General features: G+C 39.7%; 2 protein-coding genes across 2 annotated transcripts; one reads left to right on the top strand and one right to left on the bottom strand.

Moving 5' to 3' along the window:
* The first annotated feature begins 402 nt into the window (after positions 1–402).
* LOC310948380 (phospholipase A and acyltransferase 3-like) lies at positions 403–4,284 on the top strand. The gene is made up of 5 exons (XM_083915472.1): positions 403–510; positions 2,012–2,076; positions 2,287–2,395; positions 2,546–2,814; positions 3,556–4,284. Exons 2-5 carry the CDS (start codon positions 2,062–2,064, stop codon positions 3,676–3,678), a joined length of 516 nt encoding a protein of 171 aa, XP_083771598.1. The 5' UTR covers positions 403–510; positions 2,012–2,061; the 3' UTR covers positions 3,679–4,284.
* A 672-nt stretch (positions 4,285–4,956) lies between these two features.
* scyl1 (SCY1-like, kinase-like 1) lies at positions 4,957–18,204 on the bottom strand. The gene is made up of 18 exons (XM_083915826.1): positions 18,044–18,204; positions 16,608–16,748; positions 15,854–15,976; positions 15,534–15,760; positions 13,651–13,741; positions 13,137–13,292; positions 12,882–13,040; positions 12,607–12,714; positions 12,236–12,349; positions 11,959–12,114; positions 11,644–11,832; positions 11,298–11,373; positions 10,927–11,124; positions 9,688–9,836; positions 9,504–9,587; positions 8,699–9,019; positions 7,827–7,905; positions 4,957–6,457 (listed from the first exon to the last, which is right to left on the bottom strand). The coding sequence occupies exons 1-18, from the start codon at positions 18,149–18,151 to the stop codon at positions 6,333–6,335; spliced, it is 2,604 nt and encodes an 867-aa protein (XP_083771952.1). The 5' UTR covers positions 18,152–18,204; the 3' UTR covers positions 4,957–6,332.
* Positions 18,205–23,155: the final 4,951 nt, after the last annotated feature.

Raw genomic sequence — 23,155 nt, 5'->3', positions numbered from 1 at the left:
TTATTAAAACCGTATTATTATTATTATTATAACTTTTTATTTTTATTACTTATATATTTGTATTTTAAATAAATTAGATAGCAAAACATTATAGAACAGAAACACCTGTCAGTGTTATTTCAAACAAATATTATAAGCGTATTATTATTATTATATTATCATTATTATTACTTATATATTCGTATTTAAAATAAATTAGATAACAGACACACCTGTCAGTGTTGTGTCAAACAAATATTATTATTTATTTAAAAAATATATTATTTATAAATATTTATTATTTTTTATTTATTTAAAATAATTGATAACAGAAAATTACAAACCAGAAACAGCAATCAATTTGTATTCTGTATTTATTCTAATGTTGTTACCTGGCGCTTTTATTGTGAAGGACACGAGCCGCGGCCCAAAGAGCAACAGTCAGCTGATCGCTGAGCTCTGGTGCTCTGGTGTCGGTGTTTCTGTTTCTGTCTGTGCGACAGGAGCGAGCTGTGGACCCGGGGCTCAAAGGTAAGAGGAGCGACTAATAAACATTTTTACATGCGATGGCCCTGATGTCAGCAGAGACTTTTGTTTTTACAGCTGCTGCGACAAACAACACTGTTAGCTTCCGGCTAGCGTGAGCTGTCGTCGCTATGGAGATTATAGTTAAAACGGGTTCAGACGTCTTTATTAAAGCATCTAAAGTCACGAGTAGGTGGTTTATTTATTTATTTATAACATTATCTAAATTCAAAGACGAAAACATACACAAACTTTACCTTTAAATTCCCAATGCTTCTTTGGACATAAATGGTCAATAAATGGATTCAGTTAGTTAAAACTATTACAACAGTCATGCCACATATCCTCCTTTTTATGAAGGTAATAATAATATTATTATTACTATTATAGTAATTATTATTATTATTATTATAGTAATAATAATACAAATGATAAAATACTAATAGTTATAATAATAATACAAATTATAATAATAGTAATAATACAAATACAAATGATATAATAATAATAGTTATAATAATAATAATAATACAAATAATAATGAGAATAATAATAATACAAATAATGACAGTATTATTAATAATAATATTAATAATACAAATGATAAAACAACAATAGTTATACTATAGATAATAAAAAAACAACTAATAATAATGATAATAATATTAATGATAATAGTAATACTACTACTTCTAATAATAATACAAATAACATTAATGATAATAGTTATACTACTACTACTTCTAATAATACAAATAATAATAATAACAATAACATTAATGATAATAGTAATACTACTACTACTTCTAATAATAATACAAATAACATTAATGATAATAGTAATACTACTACTACTTCTAATAATACAAACAATAATAATAACAATAACATTAATGATAATAGTAATACTACTACTACTACTAATAATACAAATAATAATAATAACAATAACATTAATGATAATAGTAATACTACTACTACTTCTAATAATACAAATAATAATAATAACAATAACATTAATGATAATAGTAATACTACTACTTCTAATAATACAAATAATAATAATAACAATAACATTAATGATAATAGTAATACTACTTCTAATAATACAAATAATAATAATAACAATAACATTAATGATAATAGTAATACTACTACTACTTCTAATAATACAAATAATAATAATAACAATAACATTAATGATAATAGTAATACTACTACTACTTCTAATAATAATAATACAAATAATAAAAAATAGTAGTAATACAAATAATATATATGCTATGTGTATATTTATAGTACATGTTGCTAGCTGTGCACTGTATCTGTTTCTCTGTGTTGCTATGGGTACAGGCAGTGAAAACAAAGATCCCTCTGGCACATCAAATCTAATCTACTAAATCTAGAGCAAACCCAAAAACACACCGATACTTTATCACCAAAGGGATAAAAGACTATTTTTACTTTAATTTTTATTTTCTGTTGTGTGCTTTTCTTGTTCCTGCAGGAGCTGAAAGTCAAACTAGTCCAAGGTTTAAGGACGAGAGAAACACTGACATGGCCCCGACACTGGTTAGTAGAAGATCACTTCATCAGATATAGAAAATTAGACTGTTTTTGTGTTGTGTTAAAGCTATTACGTGTCATTATTCAACTTGTATGGTGTGTGTCCAAGGTATTTATTTTCGTTTTCAAGTCAAGTCAAGTCAGTTTTATTTATAGCCCAATACAAGTCTTCTTTGTTGCATACCAAACATTCTTTTCTGTCCGTTTCAATCCAAGTATGATGTGAAACCAGAGGTTGGGGACTTGATTGAGATCTTCCGGGGCTCCTATCAGCACTGGGCTGTGTATGTTGGCGATGGCTTCATTGTCCACTTGGCACAACCCTGTGAGTGCACGCACGCACACACACACACACACACACACACCCCCCTCTCTCAGCCTGGAACAAAAAATGTGCCCAATATTAATTAAAAAAAACACTCATGTTTCAATACTCAGTGCATAAGTAATTCCTTGTTTCTTTATTTATTCATAGCTGAGGCCCCGGGTGCAGGAGCCAACAGTATGATGTCTGTTCTGGCTGATAAGGCCATAGTGAAGAGACAGGAGCTGTGGGATGTGGTGGGAACCGACAAGTGGGAAATCAACAACAGCCTGGACGAGAAGTACGAGCCCCGCCCGGCTCGCGTCATCGTGAGGGAGGCCTGTGCGATGGTGGGCAGTGAGCTGCCGTACTGCGTCTTCAGGGGGAACTGTGAGCACTTTGCAAACGAGCTGCGCTATGGAAAAGCTGAGTCCCGGCAGGTCGGTAGACCCGCGTTAGTCCTTTACGCAAAAGACTGTTTTTTGTTCAGAAAAAACATAAATACACCAAATATGTACATGCTCGGATTTTGTTCTTGAAACTGCTTGAAATTTAGTTCATATAGTAATCCTGTGTGTGTCTGTCTGTCTGTCTGGAAACATCTGAGTTAATGTGATGAGGAAGTGCAATAATTACTATACTGTTTATACTGTTTATAAATATGTAATTTACCACAACTGAGAGGTGCTGGAAATGCTGGGAAAGTGCTTAAATTTGAATCACAAAATGAGCTAATTTATATATTTTTTTCAGGAAGCAGGCAAGGTGAAAGTCGTCATGTCAGTGATAATATATTCCTAGTAGGCTACGGACGATCATTAGGACCAGATTTTCAGTTTTGGTGCCAGGCATAAAAAAAATTAAAAATACAGAGGAAGATGTTTTTTTACTTCGCATTTTGAAAAGAAAGTCAAACATTCTTGACATTTCAAAATGCAATATACATAAAATAACCTTCCTCCTCATTTTTTCCCTCAAGCTTGACCTTCGTACTACAGAGGCTTGTTTTCACTGTGAGGAAAAAAGTATCACTTCATCCGTTAAACCTTTACAACAGCATCGTCTACATTATTCTGGCCATTACATTATAAAAGTAAAGGGGAAAAACAAGCTAAAACACGTCCTAATATGTCTGATATTACCCAAAGTTGTGGATAACAGGTGTGTGTTTCCATCTGCAGGTGCGTAAAGTGGGAGAAACAGTGATGGTCGCAGGCATGGCTGCGCTGGTGGGCGTGGGTATCGTGGCTCTGGCGGGCGCTCTGTTTGGAGGCGGAAAGAAAGAAAAGAAGGACACACAGTGATGGACGCCCCGGGTCGCCTGTTCAGGGACTGGATGAAGAGATTATCACGATCACTCACAGAAAACTTTACTGCCATATATCCCTCATGCCTTATTTGGTTTAGATAGACGGGTAGATTGATAGACACTTTATTGATTCAGATGATTTTACTTAGATATTGAATAACAATGCAAAGCTTTCAAGGGGCTGCATTTTTCACACGCAAGCACAGTATTCGAAAAGTATTTCCACTAATTAAGCTGACAAGATGAGAAATGTTTAAAAGTTTTAATATGAACTGAAGATTAAGATGTATGTCGATATTTTGGGTTGTGAAGGATGGGGGGGGGGGTCTTTTCTATTTAGAAAAACAAAATACTTTACTACTTGAGTCAAATCTAGACAAGAATAATATTTTATATAATCAAAATGAGCTAACATGACCATACTATGTCATGAGATGTCAAATGCACTTTGATGAGCGGTGACTGAAAGACTTGTGAACTAACTCAGTTTTTCTTATGAAACGTCATCTCTAATAAGTTCACAAGCTAACTAGAGTTCATAACACTTTGTCTCCGACATTTAATTGTTTGTAATTGTTTGAATAAAGAATAATTTGTGTGATTCTGTTTAGAGTTCATTTAATCTTGGTTTTAACACTTACTTTCCTCTCCCCCGTCACTTTTGTTCATTTGTATCTCAGCATTTTAATTAGAAGCAGCATGTGCATTATATTAATTTTAGTGTTGTAGATAAGACATCATTTTACCACTGAACCTTTTATTTTTACATTGCATTTGTTGCCGCTTTACGTCCCGGGCCATCTCTGCAGATTTTAGAGAATCTTATGGCTTTTTTTCTAGTCCACAAACTCCAAACTCTACTTTCTACAGAAGCTGTAAGAGACGAATGAGAATGTTTTTTTGTTCTTTCTCCCCCCACACGGTCAAGACAGATGGGTGTCCGCCGTAGAGCTAGGTCAGCGTTTTCTTTCTTTCTTTGCCTGATGTACGTTTTCTTTGCTTTGTTAAGGACCCACGAGAAAACAGGTTCTTAGGTCATAAACAAAGGAGAGAAATTATACAGATGCCCCGTCCTCCTTTCCTGCCTAAATTCTTGACTCATGCGTTAGCTGCAGAGGAAGATGCCTACAGCCCCTAACTTAAAGAAGAAACATACATTTATCTTACTTGTGTTTATTTCCAGAAAAGCTCACATGCTACATGATTTGGATTCTCAGTCAAAGGTCCAGTCTTCCTCAGTGCACCTGACCTGAACATACCAGGACATGAGCTCCAGTCGTGACGGCTGTTGTGTCTTTACAGCATCTTGTATGGAAGTGGTTCCCAAACCTCTTCTGCAGGGCCACTGTTCAAAAGTCACCAGCCACTCAGTAGACCACCGCTGTGTTTTTGGCCGATGAGTGAAGCAACTCTACCTTCTATATCTTGTATCTTTTACCAGCGTTTGACTTGTGGCGGGCATCAGTTTAGCACCCTAACTTGATCCAACACAGACATACAGGGGTTACACTGAAAGGTTTGATGAAAACAGAATCTGCTGGGGGGAACTTGAGCTGTTTGATGTGATCCTACAGAGCATCTCTGCTTTATTAAATAAAGGCACAAATAAAAGAGGAACTTTCAGGGAACTCCTTTACCCAATAAGTGTCAACAACGACTGATGGCGGGTAGGCGTTACTTGCTCAGATGATCCCAAAAACATTTCAGTGGAATCCGCATGATTGAAAGGGGAACCTTCAGAAGATTACAAAAAGTAAAATTCATTTGGTTTCATAATCCCTCCACCACAGCGCCACTATAGGACACAGGAACAAAAAGGTATGTAAACACATTAATTGATTTCCCCTTTGAAACCAGTTCACCAGCATCAATTTTAACGTCTTCTTTCCTTCGTGTGTCTGCAGTGCACGCGGCACATCACATCTGTGAGCCGTCAAATGTGTCCCCACTCAGTTCAGTTCAGGAAAATACAGTGTTGAATGTGCAAAGTAAACTCTGCCATGAAGCCTTTCGTTAGGCTGCACAAATACATAAGTGCATGCATGGATTGATTTTAAGTCTTAATTCTGTAAATGAGTGACAGCTGAACTAAAACATTCATATCCACTGTGTGTGTGTGTGCGTGTGTGTGTGCGAGAATATTCAGAATAAATGATTCTATTAAGTCTGTTATATATATTTCTTAATTCTTTAAAAAAAAATCATGGGATTGTAAGACAAGATGCACCATTTATATACATTTACTTTACAACTGCAACTTTACGAGTTATGTATTAAAAAAAAGTGTGTGTGGGGGGGTGGGGGGCATTTTGTGTGTTCAACTCGGGCTGCAGAGAGTGCTGCTATTTTTCTGTGTGTCTGTTTCAGCTCCGACCACAATAATGCATTCATAAAGCACAGGGATACTTTTCCACCCATCTCTCTGTCTGTGTCTGAATGAAGGAAGAGAATCCCGGAGCGGAAGGTCATCTACTGACCGTCAGTAACGATTTCCTCCGACTGTTCGCAGGAATTTCTTTGCTGCTTACACTTCTTTCTTTCTGGTCCTTTGTGGAATGTCGAGTCTCCATCTACTGGTCTGAGGTCAGTCACTGTGGTCCATGTTCCTCCCTCTCCATCCCCACCCTTAAATCTTCCTTTGCAGCCCCGTCAGTCCAGCTTGCGTGCGCCTAGTTTGAGAGGACCTTTAGCGGCTTTGCGGTCCGCCCGTTTCGCCTCCAGCTCTTTCCTCCTCTCCTCCCGTTTCTTCTTGGACAGCTCGGCTTTGCTGAGACCTGGTTGGCAATAAAGACAGTATGTTAGTAATTGATCATCTAACGAGAACATTGTGCATCATTTCCACTTTTGATACCAGTTCTTTTCTCTTTTTATTTCTAATGCAGATAGTCCTTCCTCCTTCCTTGCAGGGAGGATTCTCAGCTGATCGTCATATGCCTCGAGAAATCAGTAATACTTTAATAATCCCAGGGGGAAATTGTTTTTCTTTCAAACTCCAGCTATACAAACATGTTTAAATAAAACAATATTATACAGATAACATATTTGTAAAAACAGAAATATAAAACTGTGTGTTTATGTATATATATATATAGTATATATAAAATATTAAATTTACAATAGTTATATATACAGATCAAAAGTACTGTAATAACAAAAAGCTAAGTGCAAAGTACTGTAAAAATGTGCAAAAAGAACAGCTGTTATTGATTGAGTCCATATTACATAGAGGTAGTGACAGACTCCCCAAGGGGTGCATTGTATAGTTTAATGACCACAGGCAGGAAAGATTTCCTTTGGCGCTCTGTGGTTCATCTGGGTGCCAGGAGTTTTCTGCTGAAGGTGCTCCTCTGCTGGGCCAGTGTGTTGAGAGAGGGTGGGAGACATTGTCCAGGATAGACCGGAGCCTGGACAGCATCCTCCTCTCTGCAACGGTCGTCAGGGTGTCCAGCTCCTCCCCCACGACATCACTGGCGCTCCTGAACAGTGTGTTCAGTCTGTTGTTGTCTGCGACCTTCAGCCCACTGCCCCAGCATGTGACAGCCAAGAAGATCGCACTGGCCACAACAGACTCATAAAACATCCTCAGCATCGTCCGGCAGATGTTAAAGGACCTCAGCCCCCTCAGGAAGAAGAGTCCACTTTGGCCTTTTTTGTAGACAGCCTCTGTGTTTCTAGTCCAGTTTAACTGCCCTGACATCATCGATGCAACACTCCTCCTCAGCAACAATGTCTTCACTTTGTTCATTTTACAGGAGTAGTGCCTGGTGTAGTTTTGCAGGCTGCCATTTTTGAAAAAACTGGGTCAAGTGAATACATACTTTTTTTTGCCACTATTTATGTTAGCTTGGCTATTTAAAAATCGCTGGTACTGTGCAGGATATCCTGTGTCGCGCTAGTGACAAATGACCAATCAGTGATTAACCACCTTCTTATATCGACTCAACTCGCTTAGACCCTCAGGTGAGGCCGTACTAAACAAACACTGTCCACAACCTTTGCTAATGGAAAACCAAAACGTGTAGAGTCGTGCTGTACCACACGGCGGAAATGCATTATTAGCGTAAATACAGAAGATTTTCCCAGTACAAATGGTCCAGTCGTGTGACATAAACGTTCATATTTTTGGCCAGCTGAGAGACTTACCCTGGTTCCCATCCACGGACTCCCAGCTCTCCTCAGCTCCCCAGTCTCCTGTTGCCTCTGCAGTCCAGCCATCTCCAGTCTGACAAGAAGAGAACACAACACACGTCACGTTACGTTACGGAAGTGCTGTCAAGATATTTCTAATTCTCTCATTTCAACTTCAACTTCTCAACAGCATGCAGTATTTTTAATTTATTTAGAGGAAGAGCATTCCCTTTCTTGCTGAGTTACATGAGAATATCAATTTCACTCTCGTCTGTACACTTAATCATGCTAGAGCCAGCAGGGGACTAGCTTAGCTTAGTATAAAGACATGAAACAGGTGGAAACAGCTAGCTTAGCTCTGAATAACTTTCACGCAAACCCCCCCTCCCAAAAAACAACGTGGTTGTACAGATTAGACAAATGATATGTAACGTGCCAAGTTTAGCGCTTCAGAGGTGCTGGTGAATTCATTTTCCCTGTTTGAGCTCTACATTTATTGTACCGATAGAAGAGCGAAGTTGATCTTCTCATCTAACTTATTTCACCATCTAAGTATTTTTTCCCAAAAGTCAAACTATTCCTTTAAAGCAGGGGGTTCATTTTTATGCCCAGCTGCTTACGGTAACTTTCAATATCATGTAACAGCTCTCCATCTGCCTTCATTTGTAGATCTGATGATTACATAATGTTAAAAATATTTGGGCACAGTTTTGCACATCAGCAGCATGAAAAGCTTACTATGCAGACTTGGAACCCTTTAAATCTGTGAATGAACCAGGATTAATCATTTTTATCCCTATTTATAGTTTTCAAGATTTCCCATGTCTGACATTCTGTTAAAATCTAAGCAACGCTTTTTAAATCTGTCTCTCTGCCTCAGTCCCCACCATGGCAGCAGTGCCAGCTGTGTTTCTCTGGGACACGCTGGCGAACAGGTCATTCTGACTGGTCCCCTTGGTGGCTGAGCTGCCGCTGTCCCAGTTGTACTCGCTGGCTAATCGCACGCCTTCTGGCAGGGGGAGCGTCGTATTGGCCAAAGTCGTGTCTGTGTCCTCCTCCGCCCAGTCGTTGCCCCAGCCTTCCTCGCCCGCAGAGCTCTGACCCTGTCCTTCCTTCTCGTTGGACCAGCTGTCATCTGCGTCCCAGCCTGAGCTGCTCCAGTCGGCGCTCTGTTTCTTCACTGCCATGGAGGACGACGACCGGCCCACCTAGATGTCACAGAGAGGATAAAAGACTGAAATGAATAATATAACAGGCTACCATTTTATCTACGCAGAGAACACTGACAACAAAGTTCTTGAGATCCATAAAATCTCACAGGCAGCTGCATCAAATCACAAACTGAGGGTGAAAGAACAAAATAAATCCTGCACACTGACAATACCTTGTTCCGATTTTGTTTTCATTTTAGGAAAACTGTCAAAATATAAAAGAACACGCCATGATATGCACATGTTGTTACACTGGAGTGGAAGAGCCAAACAGCTGAAGATGCATTACAACACTGCTGTCTAGGTGTCGCAAAATTAACCAGTCTGCCACAAATCTCTGCATGTAAACTATTAATTAATAGTGTTTTTGAGAATCGACACAGTATCACGATACTCAAGTGCATCACTATTTTCTTACACCCCTAGTTATTAGCAGTAAAGGTAGTAATTGTGTATTGGATCCAAATTAAAGAGCTCATACTCCTTTGTCACTGGCCTTCTTTTTGGATGATGCCGACCAGTCAGCGCTCCAGTCATCCTGCTCCGTCTGAGCTTTCTCTGGTTCCTATAAGACCATATATGAGATTTAAAATGGCAAATAATACAAAAAAACAATAAAATACAAATACTCTCACATGCACGTTTGTATCTCAATAATATATTACCTCCAACTTTCCCCAGTCCTCCTCGTCATCCCAGCGGTCTCCTATTGGCTCGTCATCGTTGCCGGTTACTTCGTGAGACTGTGAATGGTTGATAGGACTAGAGGCAGCATGGTGAGTCATAGATTCTTGTGGCGTTTTGTCTTCAGAACCTGGGAAAACAGGAAAAGCCCAAGATATGGTTTCAGATAGCATATTTAGGACTTTTTCTTTTAACTTCGTTTGCACATCAAAATGAAAGACAAAACACGTGACAAAGTTGTATTCTGTGGCACAAAATCTGACAAATTGGCTCATGTGATGTCACTTGAGCTTATCAGACCCATGCAGTTGCTCCTCATCTCTGCTTGAGGTTAACGACTTTAAGCCACATTAGATACTACCAGCATAACACAACTTAATCTCAGACTGTTCACAGTCAAGTTGAATTGTGGGTAAAGTACCGTATTTTTCGGATTATAAGTCACAGTTTTTTTCATAGTTTGGCCGCGGGTGCGACTTATGTGTGAAATTATTAACACATTACCGTAAAATATCAAATAAATGCCCGGGCTATTATTTATGTCAGTCATGTAAGAGACTAGGCGTATATCAGCAATCGTCACACACACACGTCAACCAATCAAAGTTCGGCGGGGGCGGGTCATGGCAGAAGTGCATTGTGAAAAAAAAGATGCTACTTGGAGTTGGCGGAGTTGTTCAGAAGTGACACCGAGGAAGAAGAGGTCATTGGATTTAGTGATTAGCAGTAACAGATTGTTTGGTAAACATAGAGCATGTTCTATATGTTATAGTTTTTTGAATGACTCTTACCGTAATATGTTACGTTAACATACCAGGCACGTTCTCAGTTCCTTGTTTATGTGTCATATAACGTACACTTATTCAGCATGTTGTTCTCTATTCTATTTTCATTTGAAATTGCCTTTCAAGATGAAATGTCTATTCTTGGTGTTGGATTTTATCAAATACATTTCCCCCAAAAATGCGACTTATACTCTAGTGCGACTTTTATATGTTTTTTTCCTTCTTTATTATGCATTTTCGGCTGGTGAGACTTATACTCCGGAGCGACTTGTAATCCGAAAAATACGGTAGGCGCCAGGTTTTGACAAGGAGGAAGATTGTTTGGAAGTAAAAGATGGCATCTCTGGTTCTGCAGCATCAATTTCAATCCTCTTTTTTTAAACTGTTAAATACAACAATGTAGTAGCATTCAAACCAATTAAGTGACAACCCTACCAGGTGCAGGAGCTCCATCAGTGGCACTGGTAGGGTCGGTGGCGTTGGCAGTCTCACTGTCCTCAGCTGCCGCGCTGCCCTCTGTCCCTGGAGCGTTGCGGATCAGCTTAGAAGTTATGGAGGACATGCCGGTCACGGCCCAGCCGGCCCAGCTGGAAGAGGCACCTGCAGCTTGAGCACACGACGATACATCCTTTTCTGCAGGACGGACAGGAGAGAGGGTTTCGAGTTTTTTGTTTTTTTTAGAAATATAACCCCAGAAAACGAGCAGGGTACGTAAACGAATAGTAACATGTAATTACTGGTTTCCTTCCTGCTTTATAGTTTTAATTCTCAAGGAAGACTCTGCAGCTCAGTGCAGTGTTATATACCTATATCGGCCAGCTTGGTGGGGTCTTCCGACACGGTTTCCAGCTTGGAAAGGAAACTCTTGATGGCTTTAAATGCCTGGGTAATAGAGAAAGGCAGAAACCATCTTAAGCAGAAATACATCAGCATATTCTAGTGATGACAAAAAATGAAAACTGAAGCATTGTGCTGCTGGTGAATAATCGAAATACTCTTTATATACATACATTCAATATTGAGTAGCTAAATGGCAAAGGTAAGGCAAACCATTTTCTTATCTTCGCAGCAATGAAGATGCTGTGCAGTCAAGTGTAAAAGATGCCGTAAGAAAGAAAAGTGCAGTCGCAAATCTGCATTGGTCATGTTTACCTGGTCCCTGACGCTCTTATCTGGGTCAACAGTAATGGCACAGAGGGTGGGCAGGATACGGGCTGCGATCTCTGTTACGCCGTAGAAGTTGTGTGTGGCAGCGAAGCCAAGGACGCCGGCTGAGCGTGAAGCTGGGAAGGGATCTTTAGTTGCTCGTGAGAAGGCCGAAATCAGAACGCGTTGACGAGTCTGTGTAGAGAGGGATATTTAAATTCTTCCATTTGTACAGATTCTTTACTGATCTATGGTTTAAGTGTTTTTTAACCACTCCATTAAATAAATTAAGTGTAGCACAATGGTGTAGTTGTACTTTACCCCTGCATTGAGGTAAGAGGCGATCTTGCCCAGGCAGACGGTGGTGTTGCACCGGATTGGGCCTTGTTCATCTCTGGCCTGCAGCCGGGCAAAGTGACGCATCAGCTCCTGGTTCAGGTTGGTCTCATTCAGCTTGGGAGCCATCAGCAACATAGACTGGAGGGTGAGAGGGGGAGACAGAGAAGAGTTATGGCTACAGGATGACGACAACATCAGGTTCAGCCTTAATACGTAATGACATCATGGCTTGTGGTTGTGTTTAAAGCGTGCCAACTACCTTTACAGTCTGTTCTCTGATGGCGGGGTTGGTATCTGTGAAGCCGTGAACAACGTGAGGGAAAATCTGGGAATTGACCGCTGCCTCGTTCAGATACTGAATGAATTGCTCCATCTGAGACAGAGAGAAGAAACATCTTTAGAGAAAATCATTGTTTTTAACCTCTAACACAGCTCGAAAAGCAGCAGATCATTTCCTGCTGTATTTTATATTTCTATCCTTCTTCTTTCTTGTATTTTTCGTTCCTTGCTCTAGAGCTGCAAAATGTTGCATTCTTGCTAGAATGGTACACAACAATAAAAAGACAACCAACATGTCCCTGGATCCCTGCAGGAGATTCACAGTGGTCAGATGAAATAGGCCTTATATACCTGCTGCAGCAGTCGTATCCTCATGGCTCTGTCTGTGGAGGAGAACATCTTCACGATAACAGGGATTATCTTCTGTTGGTACTCTTCTGCTGACAGGAACTTCCCCACCTGACAGACACACAGAGAGAACAAGAAATTAAAAGTTGAGGTACAACTTTCAAATAAGAAGATATTACCACTTTGTTTGGAAGAATGGTTGTTTATGTTTTACTGTAATTTAATGTTTTAAATTAACGGCCTGGTATTCAATAAGGTGTGAAAACTGAAAGACTCACCTTGAAAAGAGGTGTGAGGATTACAGAACCTGCATTGCCAAACTCGAAGGCGGTGAGCAGCTGTGGGAGGACCTTGTGTTTACAGAAGTCTTCAGGGAAAGAGTCCAGATTTTCACTCAGATCCTGGAAGAACTGCTGCTTCTCAGCCGGCTCCTTGATCTGAGAGAAAAAGTTTGAATTCCAGTGATATTATTTACCGGTGAGGTTTGAATACAAACACCACAGTTATACACGTCTTTATGCAAATCTGTGGACCTGTATCTCCTCCAGGAAAAGGTTGCTCTCCACAAAGCTGTTGCTGAGGAATCCCCCGGAGGCTCTACAGTTCTGGAGGAAGCGGGCGGGGTTTGGCCGAGCTCTGGGGTTGGCCCCCACCAGCTCACAGTAATGAGGGACCAGGGCCTTGGGGATCTGTAGGCCCAAAGAGGACGCACGAGAACACAAGACTGTGAGCAACACTTCACAAACAAAAGGTTCCTTTCAGTTGTCACGGAAACCATGAAGCAACTGAAGGTTACAGTCCTTGCTTGAAGGCAACTTAGGAAGTGCAGTCAGTGCTAACTCTTCTCTAGTTCAGTTTAAAAATGCTTCTTCTTTACATGAGCAAAATGTCCGCTCTTTAGTGCTCAATAAACAATACAGTCATCTGTATGTGTCTTACAAAACTATTTCTCATTTTCAGCAAATGCTGAATACTGGAGTTTATTGTAATTATCATTATGTGTAAATAATGGTGGGGCAATAAATCAAAGCTTTTGAGGGGCCACACCTTTCCCAGTGAACGCAGCGAGGACGTGCGAGGTAGTGGCCCGTTGAATACCTCCCAGATCAGGCAGCCCAGCCGCCACACCTCCCCAGCCCTGCAACAAACACAGTTCAATACAGAAGTTTCTACAGAACACTAGGGAGTAACCAGGGTTTAATATCTCATCAACCCAGTAACCGAATCTCGTTCTGTCATTAATGCACTTTCAAATATTCTTAAAGGAATACTTCACCCATTTGCGTTAAGATTTGTATTGTTAGACATCCAGTCATATTTTTGAATAGTCGTGCATCATTCCCTCATGTTCCCCTGAGACGGGAGAGAGCCTGCTTTAAATGCCGTCAGAATCGTCATTTTGTGTCATTTAAAGTATGAAGCGTTAGAGAGGCTGGCTCTGGTGAAACTACAAGCACTAGTTTATAATTTTTCAAACCAGTCAGGCTCCGTCGTATCTTAAAGAGCTCATAGTACCGTATTACCCGACTAGATCTCTGCGCTATGAGAATGCAGGGCTACTCGTCGTTCCTAGAGTCTCCAAAAGTAGAATGGGAGGCAGAGCCTTCAGCTACCAAGCTCCTCTCCTGTGGAACCAACTCCCAAGTGTTATTCAGGATGTCGACACTGTCCCCATATTTAAGAGTAAACTTGAAACTTTCCTTTTTGATAAAGCTTACAGCTAGGGCTTACGAGCCCTTAGCAATGATGTTATTTTTAAGCTGATTTTGTTCTGCTTAATGATGCTGCTATAGGCCTAGTCTGCCGGGGGATAATACTTTTCTTCTCTCCTCTCTGTCTGTATCATTCATGTCTCATCAATGCATGTTAATAATTCAACTTCTTCCCAGGAGTTGTTTGTGCTTTGTCGTCTCGCAGGTCTCTGCTGAACGTGGTGGTGCCTGCTGCCGTGGTCCTGCATGACACTTCCTGCTACTATTATAATCTATCACCTTAGCTGTGCTTGTTTCTACTATTCTGCTGTATTAACTGCCATAACATATAAGTCATATTCACATTACTACAGATAGTATTATCAGTACTGGAAGTGTGTCTGTCTCCGTCTTTGTCTCTCTCTGTCTTTTCTCTCCTTCTCTCTCCTTTTCTTCCTCCCAAACCGGTCAAGACAGATGGCCGTCCTCCACAGAGCTGGGTCTGTCTGACGTTCCTGCCTGTTATAGGGAAGGTTTTCGTTGCCACCGTACTCTACGGGGGAATTGTTGGGTCTATGTTAATCATAAATAAGTCATAGAGTGTGGTCTTTATCTAGTTTGTAAAGTGTCCTGAGATAGCCTTTGTTATGATTTGGCACTATAAATAAAATTGAATTGAATCGAAGCCCACCTGTAGGGGTGGGACCTACTGACGCTACAGACCTATTACAGATCAGTGAGTGGGACTTTTCAACTGACATCCGCCATCTTACCTGGAAGCTAAGCTAAGATAACAGGCGCTGTGAAGAAAGCTGGTGAAGTAACGACAATGGCGGAAGGTACTCAGTCTGATATGGAAGAAAGGGATTTCGAAGGTCTGATGCTTGAATCAGATGTTTGTGGCTACCTTTACAAGCCACAATATAGCGTCACGCAGCTGAAGCTGAACAGGAGGCGTTTACTGCTGCTGCTACTTCCGAGGCAGAGGGCGTGCCTGTCGCTGACGAGGTGCATTGTGGGAGTTGTTGTTTTCAACTCACAAGCGCCATATAGGCTCTTTCTGCCTTTTCTCGGTCAAGAAGGCACCATATTAGAAATTTATGTTACATTTCGACTACATATATGACTCACTTTCAATAAAGATTAATGTGAAGTATTCCTTTAATGCTGCTCCCCTTTTCTTCCTTGATATCACCATATTATTATTATTCTCTCAATTTGTGTTTTTTTTACACTCACCACTTCTCTCCACTGCTATTGGACATCTCTGGGGGGTCGTATCTCTCCATGTCTGGGTAGACAGCCTTGGGGGTTGGAAGTGAGACCCCACTTGGGTCACCCTGCTCAGGGGCCACATGGTCGAGGGCCCCGAGCTTCCACTCCCCAGCTCGATCCACAAAAACGGCCGATACACCCAAGTTGTTATGAAGCAGGTGGCAGTCGTTGACCAAGAAACTCAAAGCTTTCTGTGGGTCGGAGCAAACGGCAGAAGTGGAGTAAAGGGTTACAGAGAAATGGCTCCCCTGAAAGTATCAGATGGCGCTCTCCCATGTCCTTACCACGATCTGGTGAAGCCCCCAGGAGACCTCCAGTTCTCCGGATCCACCCTTCTCTGCCTGGGCCTTCAGGTGGACAGCCAGGGGCGTCACCTGCTCCGTGACCAGGTACAAGCTCTTCTCTGTCTGTGAAACAACCGCAAGTAAACCCAACTATCATTTTATGTGTATGTAACAATTGAGTGTTATTGCAACTTGATAGCTGAACAAAAGTATCAAAAATAATATAAAAATATATACTTAAGTATACATATTTCAACTGGTGCTTGTGCTGTTCATTTTCCAAGTGTTATACAACAATATCTAATATGTATTATTACGATTATTTTTTCATCACCACAGATTTATATTAAAAGGTAGTTATGTTATTACTGAATAATTACCCAGACCTACTAAACTAAAGTGAGTGAAACGCAGCAAAGGCTTGTACACACACAGTAGCATTGAAAAGGAAGTTATGGTAGGAAAAATACTGTACTGTAAACAAGTCTGCTGTTGTACAAATATTATACTTATACAGTTGCATATTCACACTCACCTCTATCTGAACGTAAACATGCAGAGAAAAACAAGACAGTGGAGCTGATTGTATGATCGTTACATGACAGAACAAGGTCACTCGCCATTTTTGCAACGTGTCACTAAGCAAGCTGAGTGACATTCTCCTCTGAATACTACAACAGCAGTGTGTGTGTAAGTGTGTGTGTGTGAGTGTGTAGAGCTAAAGATGGGTGCAAAAATAAACACAAAAGCACACCTCCAATCCATCCACATATGCCAGGATATTAGGGTGGCGCAGGGTCTTCATACGCTTGAAGGCAGCCTTGGCTAGCTGGGTTTGCGGCTCCGTCCCCTGTGCGACCTCGTACAGAAACACGGACACTGGCTCTCCATTGGTCTGAGGACACAGGTTGGGTGAAATGTCTTACTTACACAACTGACAGGTGATATTTCAAACATCATATTAAACGCTTTGTAAGTATCTTTGATTTGATTTGATTTCAAACATGAGGCAGAAAAGGTCATCTAGAAAATAATGATATTGCACAGCTAGAAAACATAGAAATACACGAATAATCAAATACATTTTTTTGACTTGTCCGAAAAAGGAGTGGGACGAAGTATACACTTATTTAATACCACCCTTTCTCCACAATTCATTGTTACTTAGTTAACAGATGCAAAATACTAAATAAAATAATAGCCCATGAACACAGTAAAAAAAAATAAAAAAGGTAAAGTGACAGTAAAACACAAAAAGTGATAAATAAACAGACTGGTCAGCAGTGTGTGTGTTGACGTCCAGACAGTTGTTTATGTGTGGTGAGTCAGTCATAGGTCAGGTAAAGTAAGTTTTATTATTGTGATGAAATATGAGCTTATTCCCTTTATTATTGTGATTAAATATGAACTTATTCCGTTTATTATTGTGATTAAATATGAACTTATTCCCTTTATTATTGTGATTAAATATAAACTTATTCCCTTTATTATTGTGATTAAATATGAACTTATTCCTTTTATTATTGTGATTAAATATGAACTTGTTCCGTTTATTACTGTGATTAAATATGAACTTATTCCCTTTATTATTGTGATTAAATATGAGCTTATTCCCTTTATTATTGTGATTAAATATGAGCTTATTCCCTTTATTATTGTGATTAATTATGAACTTATTCCCTTTATTATTGTGATTAAATATGAGCTTATTCCCTTTATTATTGTGATTAAATATGAGCTTATTCCCTTTATTATTGTGATTAAATATGAACTTATTCCCTTTATTATTGTGATTAAATATGAACTTATTCCCTTTATTATTGTGATTAAATATGAACTTATTCCCTTTATTATTGTGATTAAATATGAACTTATTCCCTTTATTATTGTGATTAAATATGAACTTGTTCCAGTGACAGTTATAAACTCGGCGGTGACGTGGCGAGAAATACGTGTCTGTGTCTCGAGAGGGTAAACAAACGGGAACGATGCATAAAACAAACTATTACAAAATAAATAAACACTGACATTGACTCAGTGAGAAAGACAAGACATGTATGTGGAGGCCTGACATGTCAGCGGGACAATAAAACACCGGGGCATCATCGTAACTACAGGCTGAACACTGACAGGCCTCCGGAGTGAAGCTAACTGTTAGCGGAGGATCAGCGGAGGTTTGCCCGCTTTTACCTTTCGTTTCCCCCGGTGAAGAGTCCATATTCCGCACTTCTCCTGGGTGTCTGGGAGAAGCTCATAAGCGAAGTCTTTGACAGGATCCCTGGCGAAAAAGGACCACATCTCCTCTTTCCTCCACACCTCATCAAACACACACAGGCGGCGACAGAAGAACGAAACACACCGACAGCTAACAGGGGCTAGCTCATAGCTGATGGTGCGGACGGGAAATGGCTCCGTGTAAAGGTTTGTTCCTGCACATTGGTTCCGCACTCGAGTATATGGTGGAACGGTTAAGTAAGATTTATTTTTTTTAGAAATTATAATATTAAATATTTTATATTATATATATTATACATTTGATATGAGTATATGAGAAATACATTGTATTTTGTAGGATACTTGTCCAGTGAAGTTATAATAAAATGTGGATGAGTTTGGAAAATAAATAAATAATAAAGAAGCAAAAATGATAATAATAAATGTATGGCAGAGGAAACTAGCAATGGATTGTGGGGAAGGGAAGTGTATACTTCTTCTAATGTCAAAAAAAGAAAAAGGAAAAATTGTGTAATATTATTATTATCATCTGTATGACCTTTTCTGCTTTCTTTTTTACATGTTTGAAATAAATTTAAATCAAATCCAATCAAATAAAAACTTGTATATTCAAGTAGAGTTGTTCAGATTCTGATACCAGTACCGGAAATGAGTTTAAGGGGCTGATATCGGTATCAGCGAGTCCTGAAGTCCAGGCACTGATCGATACCACGTCATCTATTAGAAATAGGATCTATTTACTGTTTAGCTCCATTAGCTCTGTCAGGGTTCTTCTTAATCTTTAATCAATCAGTTTAACAATTATTAGTAGTTCTTGTTAATAATTCTTCCTATATTAATTGAGTTAAGTTGCTGTTCTATTTAAAAATAAATGTCTTTCATCTGCTTTATTCATTCATGTTTTACAAAGGGTTTAACCTGATTCAGGCTTTATCACAATTATGATCACGTCACAGTCATGCAGGCGCAGTCAGATCTTTTGCTTTTCTTTTTTCAACACACTGGTATCGGTACTCTGTATCAGAATCGGTATGAGGAGGGGAAAATGGTATCAAAACATCTCTGTATTCAAATAGTGAGGACCAGTGCAAAATATAATTTATTTCAGCCAAAGGAGTGTATCTATGGAACAGCTGCCAGGAGGAGTTGAAGACACGTAGCAGACTTAGGTTAACAAAACTGTTCGGGGTATTTCTGAACACAAAAGCCGCCCCCACACTATGGAAGTTCAAGTCAATATAGAATAATGGCATTTATTTATACATTACCACAAATGTCTCTAAGTGGTATCTGGTAATGTCACATTCATTATCAAAAGGCTTTCATCACAAGTCTTTCAGAGGGGGCAATATGGTCAAAATCTTTAGATAAAGGTAATTTCACACATCTCAATAATATATATCATGATATAGCATGTTCTTTTAAACTGGCATCACCAGGCTCATCGCAAAATTATGAAACATGCATTTGGTGGATTATGCAGTTTTTCAGACTAATATTCTCTGGTAATTCATTAAAGAAATAGTCTATATAAATATTGTATGGCAGTATACCCCTGTGTGCATTTAATACATATATTATAAACACTGAATTACTCATTTTAAGAACTTTAGTGCAAAATATGAACTCGAAATAGTTCAGATTTAGTGAAAAATGTGTTAATATGTGTTCATAATTATCAGTTTAATTATGCAATTCTGTTAAGGGCGATAAAGAAACATATACAGCCCGACCCAGTGTCAAAATTCAACTGTTAAATTGAAGTTGCCACAAACAGGAGGTCAGTGGGGCCATTATAGCATTCATTTAGTCACTTGCGTCCCCAGGGCGGACTACGTAAACTGGAGACCGTAACCCGAGTGTTGGGCGGAGAAGACTTTAATTTCATGCAGAACTTCTCATCTTGTCCCATTTTTTACCCCAGCTTTGCAAAAGACAGCTCTTGGTGACTACTTTGTTAATCATTTGTCAGCCATTCCTGAACAATTCATTATTTTTGTTGTTATACGTTGCGTATAGTAACTAGTTGTCAGGAAAATACCAACCCACTGCTCCTCAGTTAGACCAATACGACTAACAAACATTGATTCTTATAAACTACAAAAAGGTTCAGCATCACGGTGTCTGCAATGTTTAACAAATTAATAAATGTAGGACTTAAGAGAACAGCGGTGTGTGTTGTACGTGGTGTCAATGACAAAGAATGATGGAAAAACAAGAGACTTCAAGGCAAACACTTTTATTGACATTTGTATCACATTTTGTAATTACTTCTCAGCTGTATAAATTAGTTGCACAATTGATGGACTAACCAATTACTAATCATTTTTGATTAAGCTGCTCATTATGAGCTTCCCCAGCTCCTGTGACTCGCAGCCAAAAAGGAAGAAATATTCAAGAATTGGAAATTATGGAAGTTTAAAATCGATATCTTCGGAAATGAACTGCATTTTTAAAAGGACTAGACAACCAGCAGCTTTTCTTACTTCGCCTCATAAAAGTGTAAAATCACATTTAACCAACAGTGACTAAAACACAAAAAACCAACTCATTGATGCCAGAGACATTTTAATCCATCACTCACACTCTTTGAGATTTGAACATTTAAATTACAATTCAAAGATGCAAATAAATGTTTGTTATAACATGCTCTTGAGAATGCGGACCTCAAAGTTTCTTTGAAGTTACTTTTGTGTTATAAACGTCATGTGGAAGAGTAAATATTATAGCGCTAGTGCCTATTGTGAAACATTACGATAAAAAATTATATTTGAATGCTACATCACTCCGCCCCACACAGCAAACTATAAAAAGCAGTCTCCACAGGGACTCGAACCCTGTCCCGACAGAGTCAGGAGTGCCACCACCAGAGGTTTTTGCTTTTTTGTTGTTGCTGTAATAAAAAGGGCAAAAGCAAAACCTGGAGGAACATTACTAGATAAGTTTGTTCCTCCAGTAAAAGAAAACCTCTCAACACCTGGCTGCTATATTTTTTTTTTCTGTCACCACATGGAAATGTCTCTTGGTCACGAGGCTGAAACTAGAAGAAAGAGACAAGTGTTTCCCCAATCCCCAGCATTCCCCACGACACGGAGTTGTTGCATGACCGATTCCAACATATCCTTTTCACCACATTAAAGCCACGATACCAGCATCTCTGGTGATACTCAAAGCCGTTTTCCCCTTTGCAATTCAGCTGGACTCACGGGTCAAACGAACAGGGTTTACAGCTGTAATGGAAAAAAGACAAACAATTTAAGCCCCGCCCACCCACCCCCACTTATACCAATTTTCACCCATGACAAATTATGTCGATACTGTTATCGTTACCGCAACCTCTTCAAAGTATTGACGATTGTTCCCTAGAGGCTTGCTGTACCAAGTCATCCCGTGACTCCCTGCAGAGGTTTAAGTCGCCTGGCTCAGTATCAAGTTAAGCTGAACGAGAAATCTGAAAGGAAGAGAGAAGAATGTTGCCCCCCCCAAACCCCCCTGACCAAATACTACTGCAATGTTTGACAACGACTTCATGAACAGTATGTCGTGTGTTAACGAATAAAATGTTATGCAGAGCTGATGTGCATGCAACATGTCGAGTTACACATTAAAGCCATGGTATGTTAAAGAAAATAAAGGGAACCGAAATTACTTAACTTCACCCATGAGACTGAAGTGATGCAGTATTAGCGCGACAAGCTTGCAGCTCTCAATCTTAATGTGACTGGATTCTCAGTGTTTCATCACAGGTTAGGCAATCCCAGATGATAAATTAAGACAATTTAAGGCAATCTGACCTGAGAAACCAAAGGGAAAAGAAAAAAGACACACAAACACAGAGAGCGGGGCTTCTGCGAAGGACGTCGGGGAGGGGATCAGATTTAAGCTCAAGCGCACAAGGGGTTGGTACTTCATTCAGGGGCCACACTCATATTCGCTGACAGCTTCCACAGATGGTTTTGCATTCAGAGGCAGGCGGGCGAAATCGGAGCGGACAGACGAAAATGATCTGAAACAAAGAGTGATCTACACAACACACCCACCACACAATACTCAAAGATTCGAGTTCTACTCATCTTATGGTTTAAGATGCAAAGCAATAGGGCCCCGTGGCCAAAGAGGAATATGCTAGTAAAGCATTATTACTGATGATTTGAGGTTAACATAAAGCCAGTTCCAAGATGTCATTTTGTCAAGTACAACATTGCAGAAGTTTATTTTGACAAATTAAGCCAACATCTTACTACATGCTCCAGGTTAGAGGACTTCACTCTTGCTTGAACCAGTCTTGCACTCTGATTTCTGTGAAGAGAAGTGTGGGGATACGCCCAACCAAAAACCAATGCACAATATAAACTAAAGCAACACATTTGCGCTGCATTTATGACCAAATTAAAGCTGCACAATGCGCAGCACTCCTCAGCTACTTAAATTTGTTAAGTGTCGCACAGTTGCGCGATTGAGAGTAATTTTAAATAACCATGCTGCCACTTGCACAGTTGCACAAGGGCAAGCAGCTGAGGGCTAACTGCTCCAATCCAGACACATCAAAAACAACCTGACTCCATTTGTTCAAACTTCGTGTTGGTTGATTTCAAAGGGCAGGATGATTCCTGTGTTGTCCTAGGTAGACTGCATTCTTCCTTTGGACTGTTCTGCAAGATCAAAGAGGCAGACAAGAGACACCCCTATGCCCCCCACAGTATCGTAGAACTGACTATTGTTATCCTTACCCAAATGCTTTACTGCAGATAACGTCAGAATCAATGAAGGTACATCAAATCTTCTTGTTATCACAACACTCTTGTTAAGAAAGCACAACAGTGCTATTTCTACAGTCAAGTATAGCAAGTTGCTTTCATTTCAAGAACAATGAGGGCAGTTGAGCCCAGTCAACATAAGTGTCCCCTCTGGGATTGAAAATTTTCCAACATCAATATTTGATGGATTCAACTTATCTGCCTTCAATTTCCACTTTGAAAAGGATGTCATTCGAGCTCTGGTCACATCCGTGCTCTACAAGCTCCAAGCTTTAGTCATACCTGAAAAAGCACAAGGAAAGCTCCCCCA

The sequence above is a fragment of the Echiichthys vipera genome, assembly GCF_963691815.1.
Source record: "Echiichthys vipera genome assembly, chromosome: 6".
NCBI classification, from domain to species: domain Eukaryota; kingdom Metazoa; phylum Chordata; class Actinopteri; order Perciformes; family Trachinidae; genus Echiichthys; species Echiichthys vipera.
This window is presented reverse-complemented; position numbering and strand designations above follow the sequence as displayed.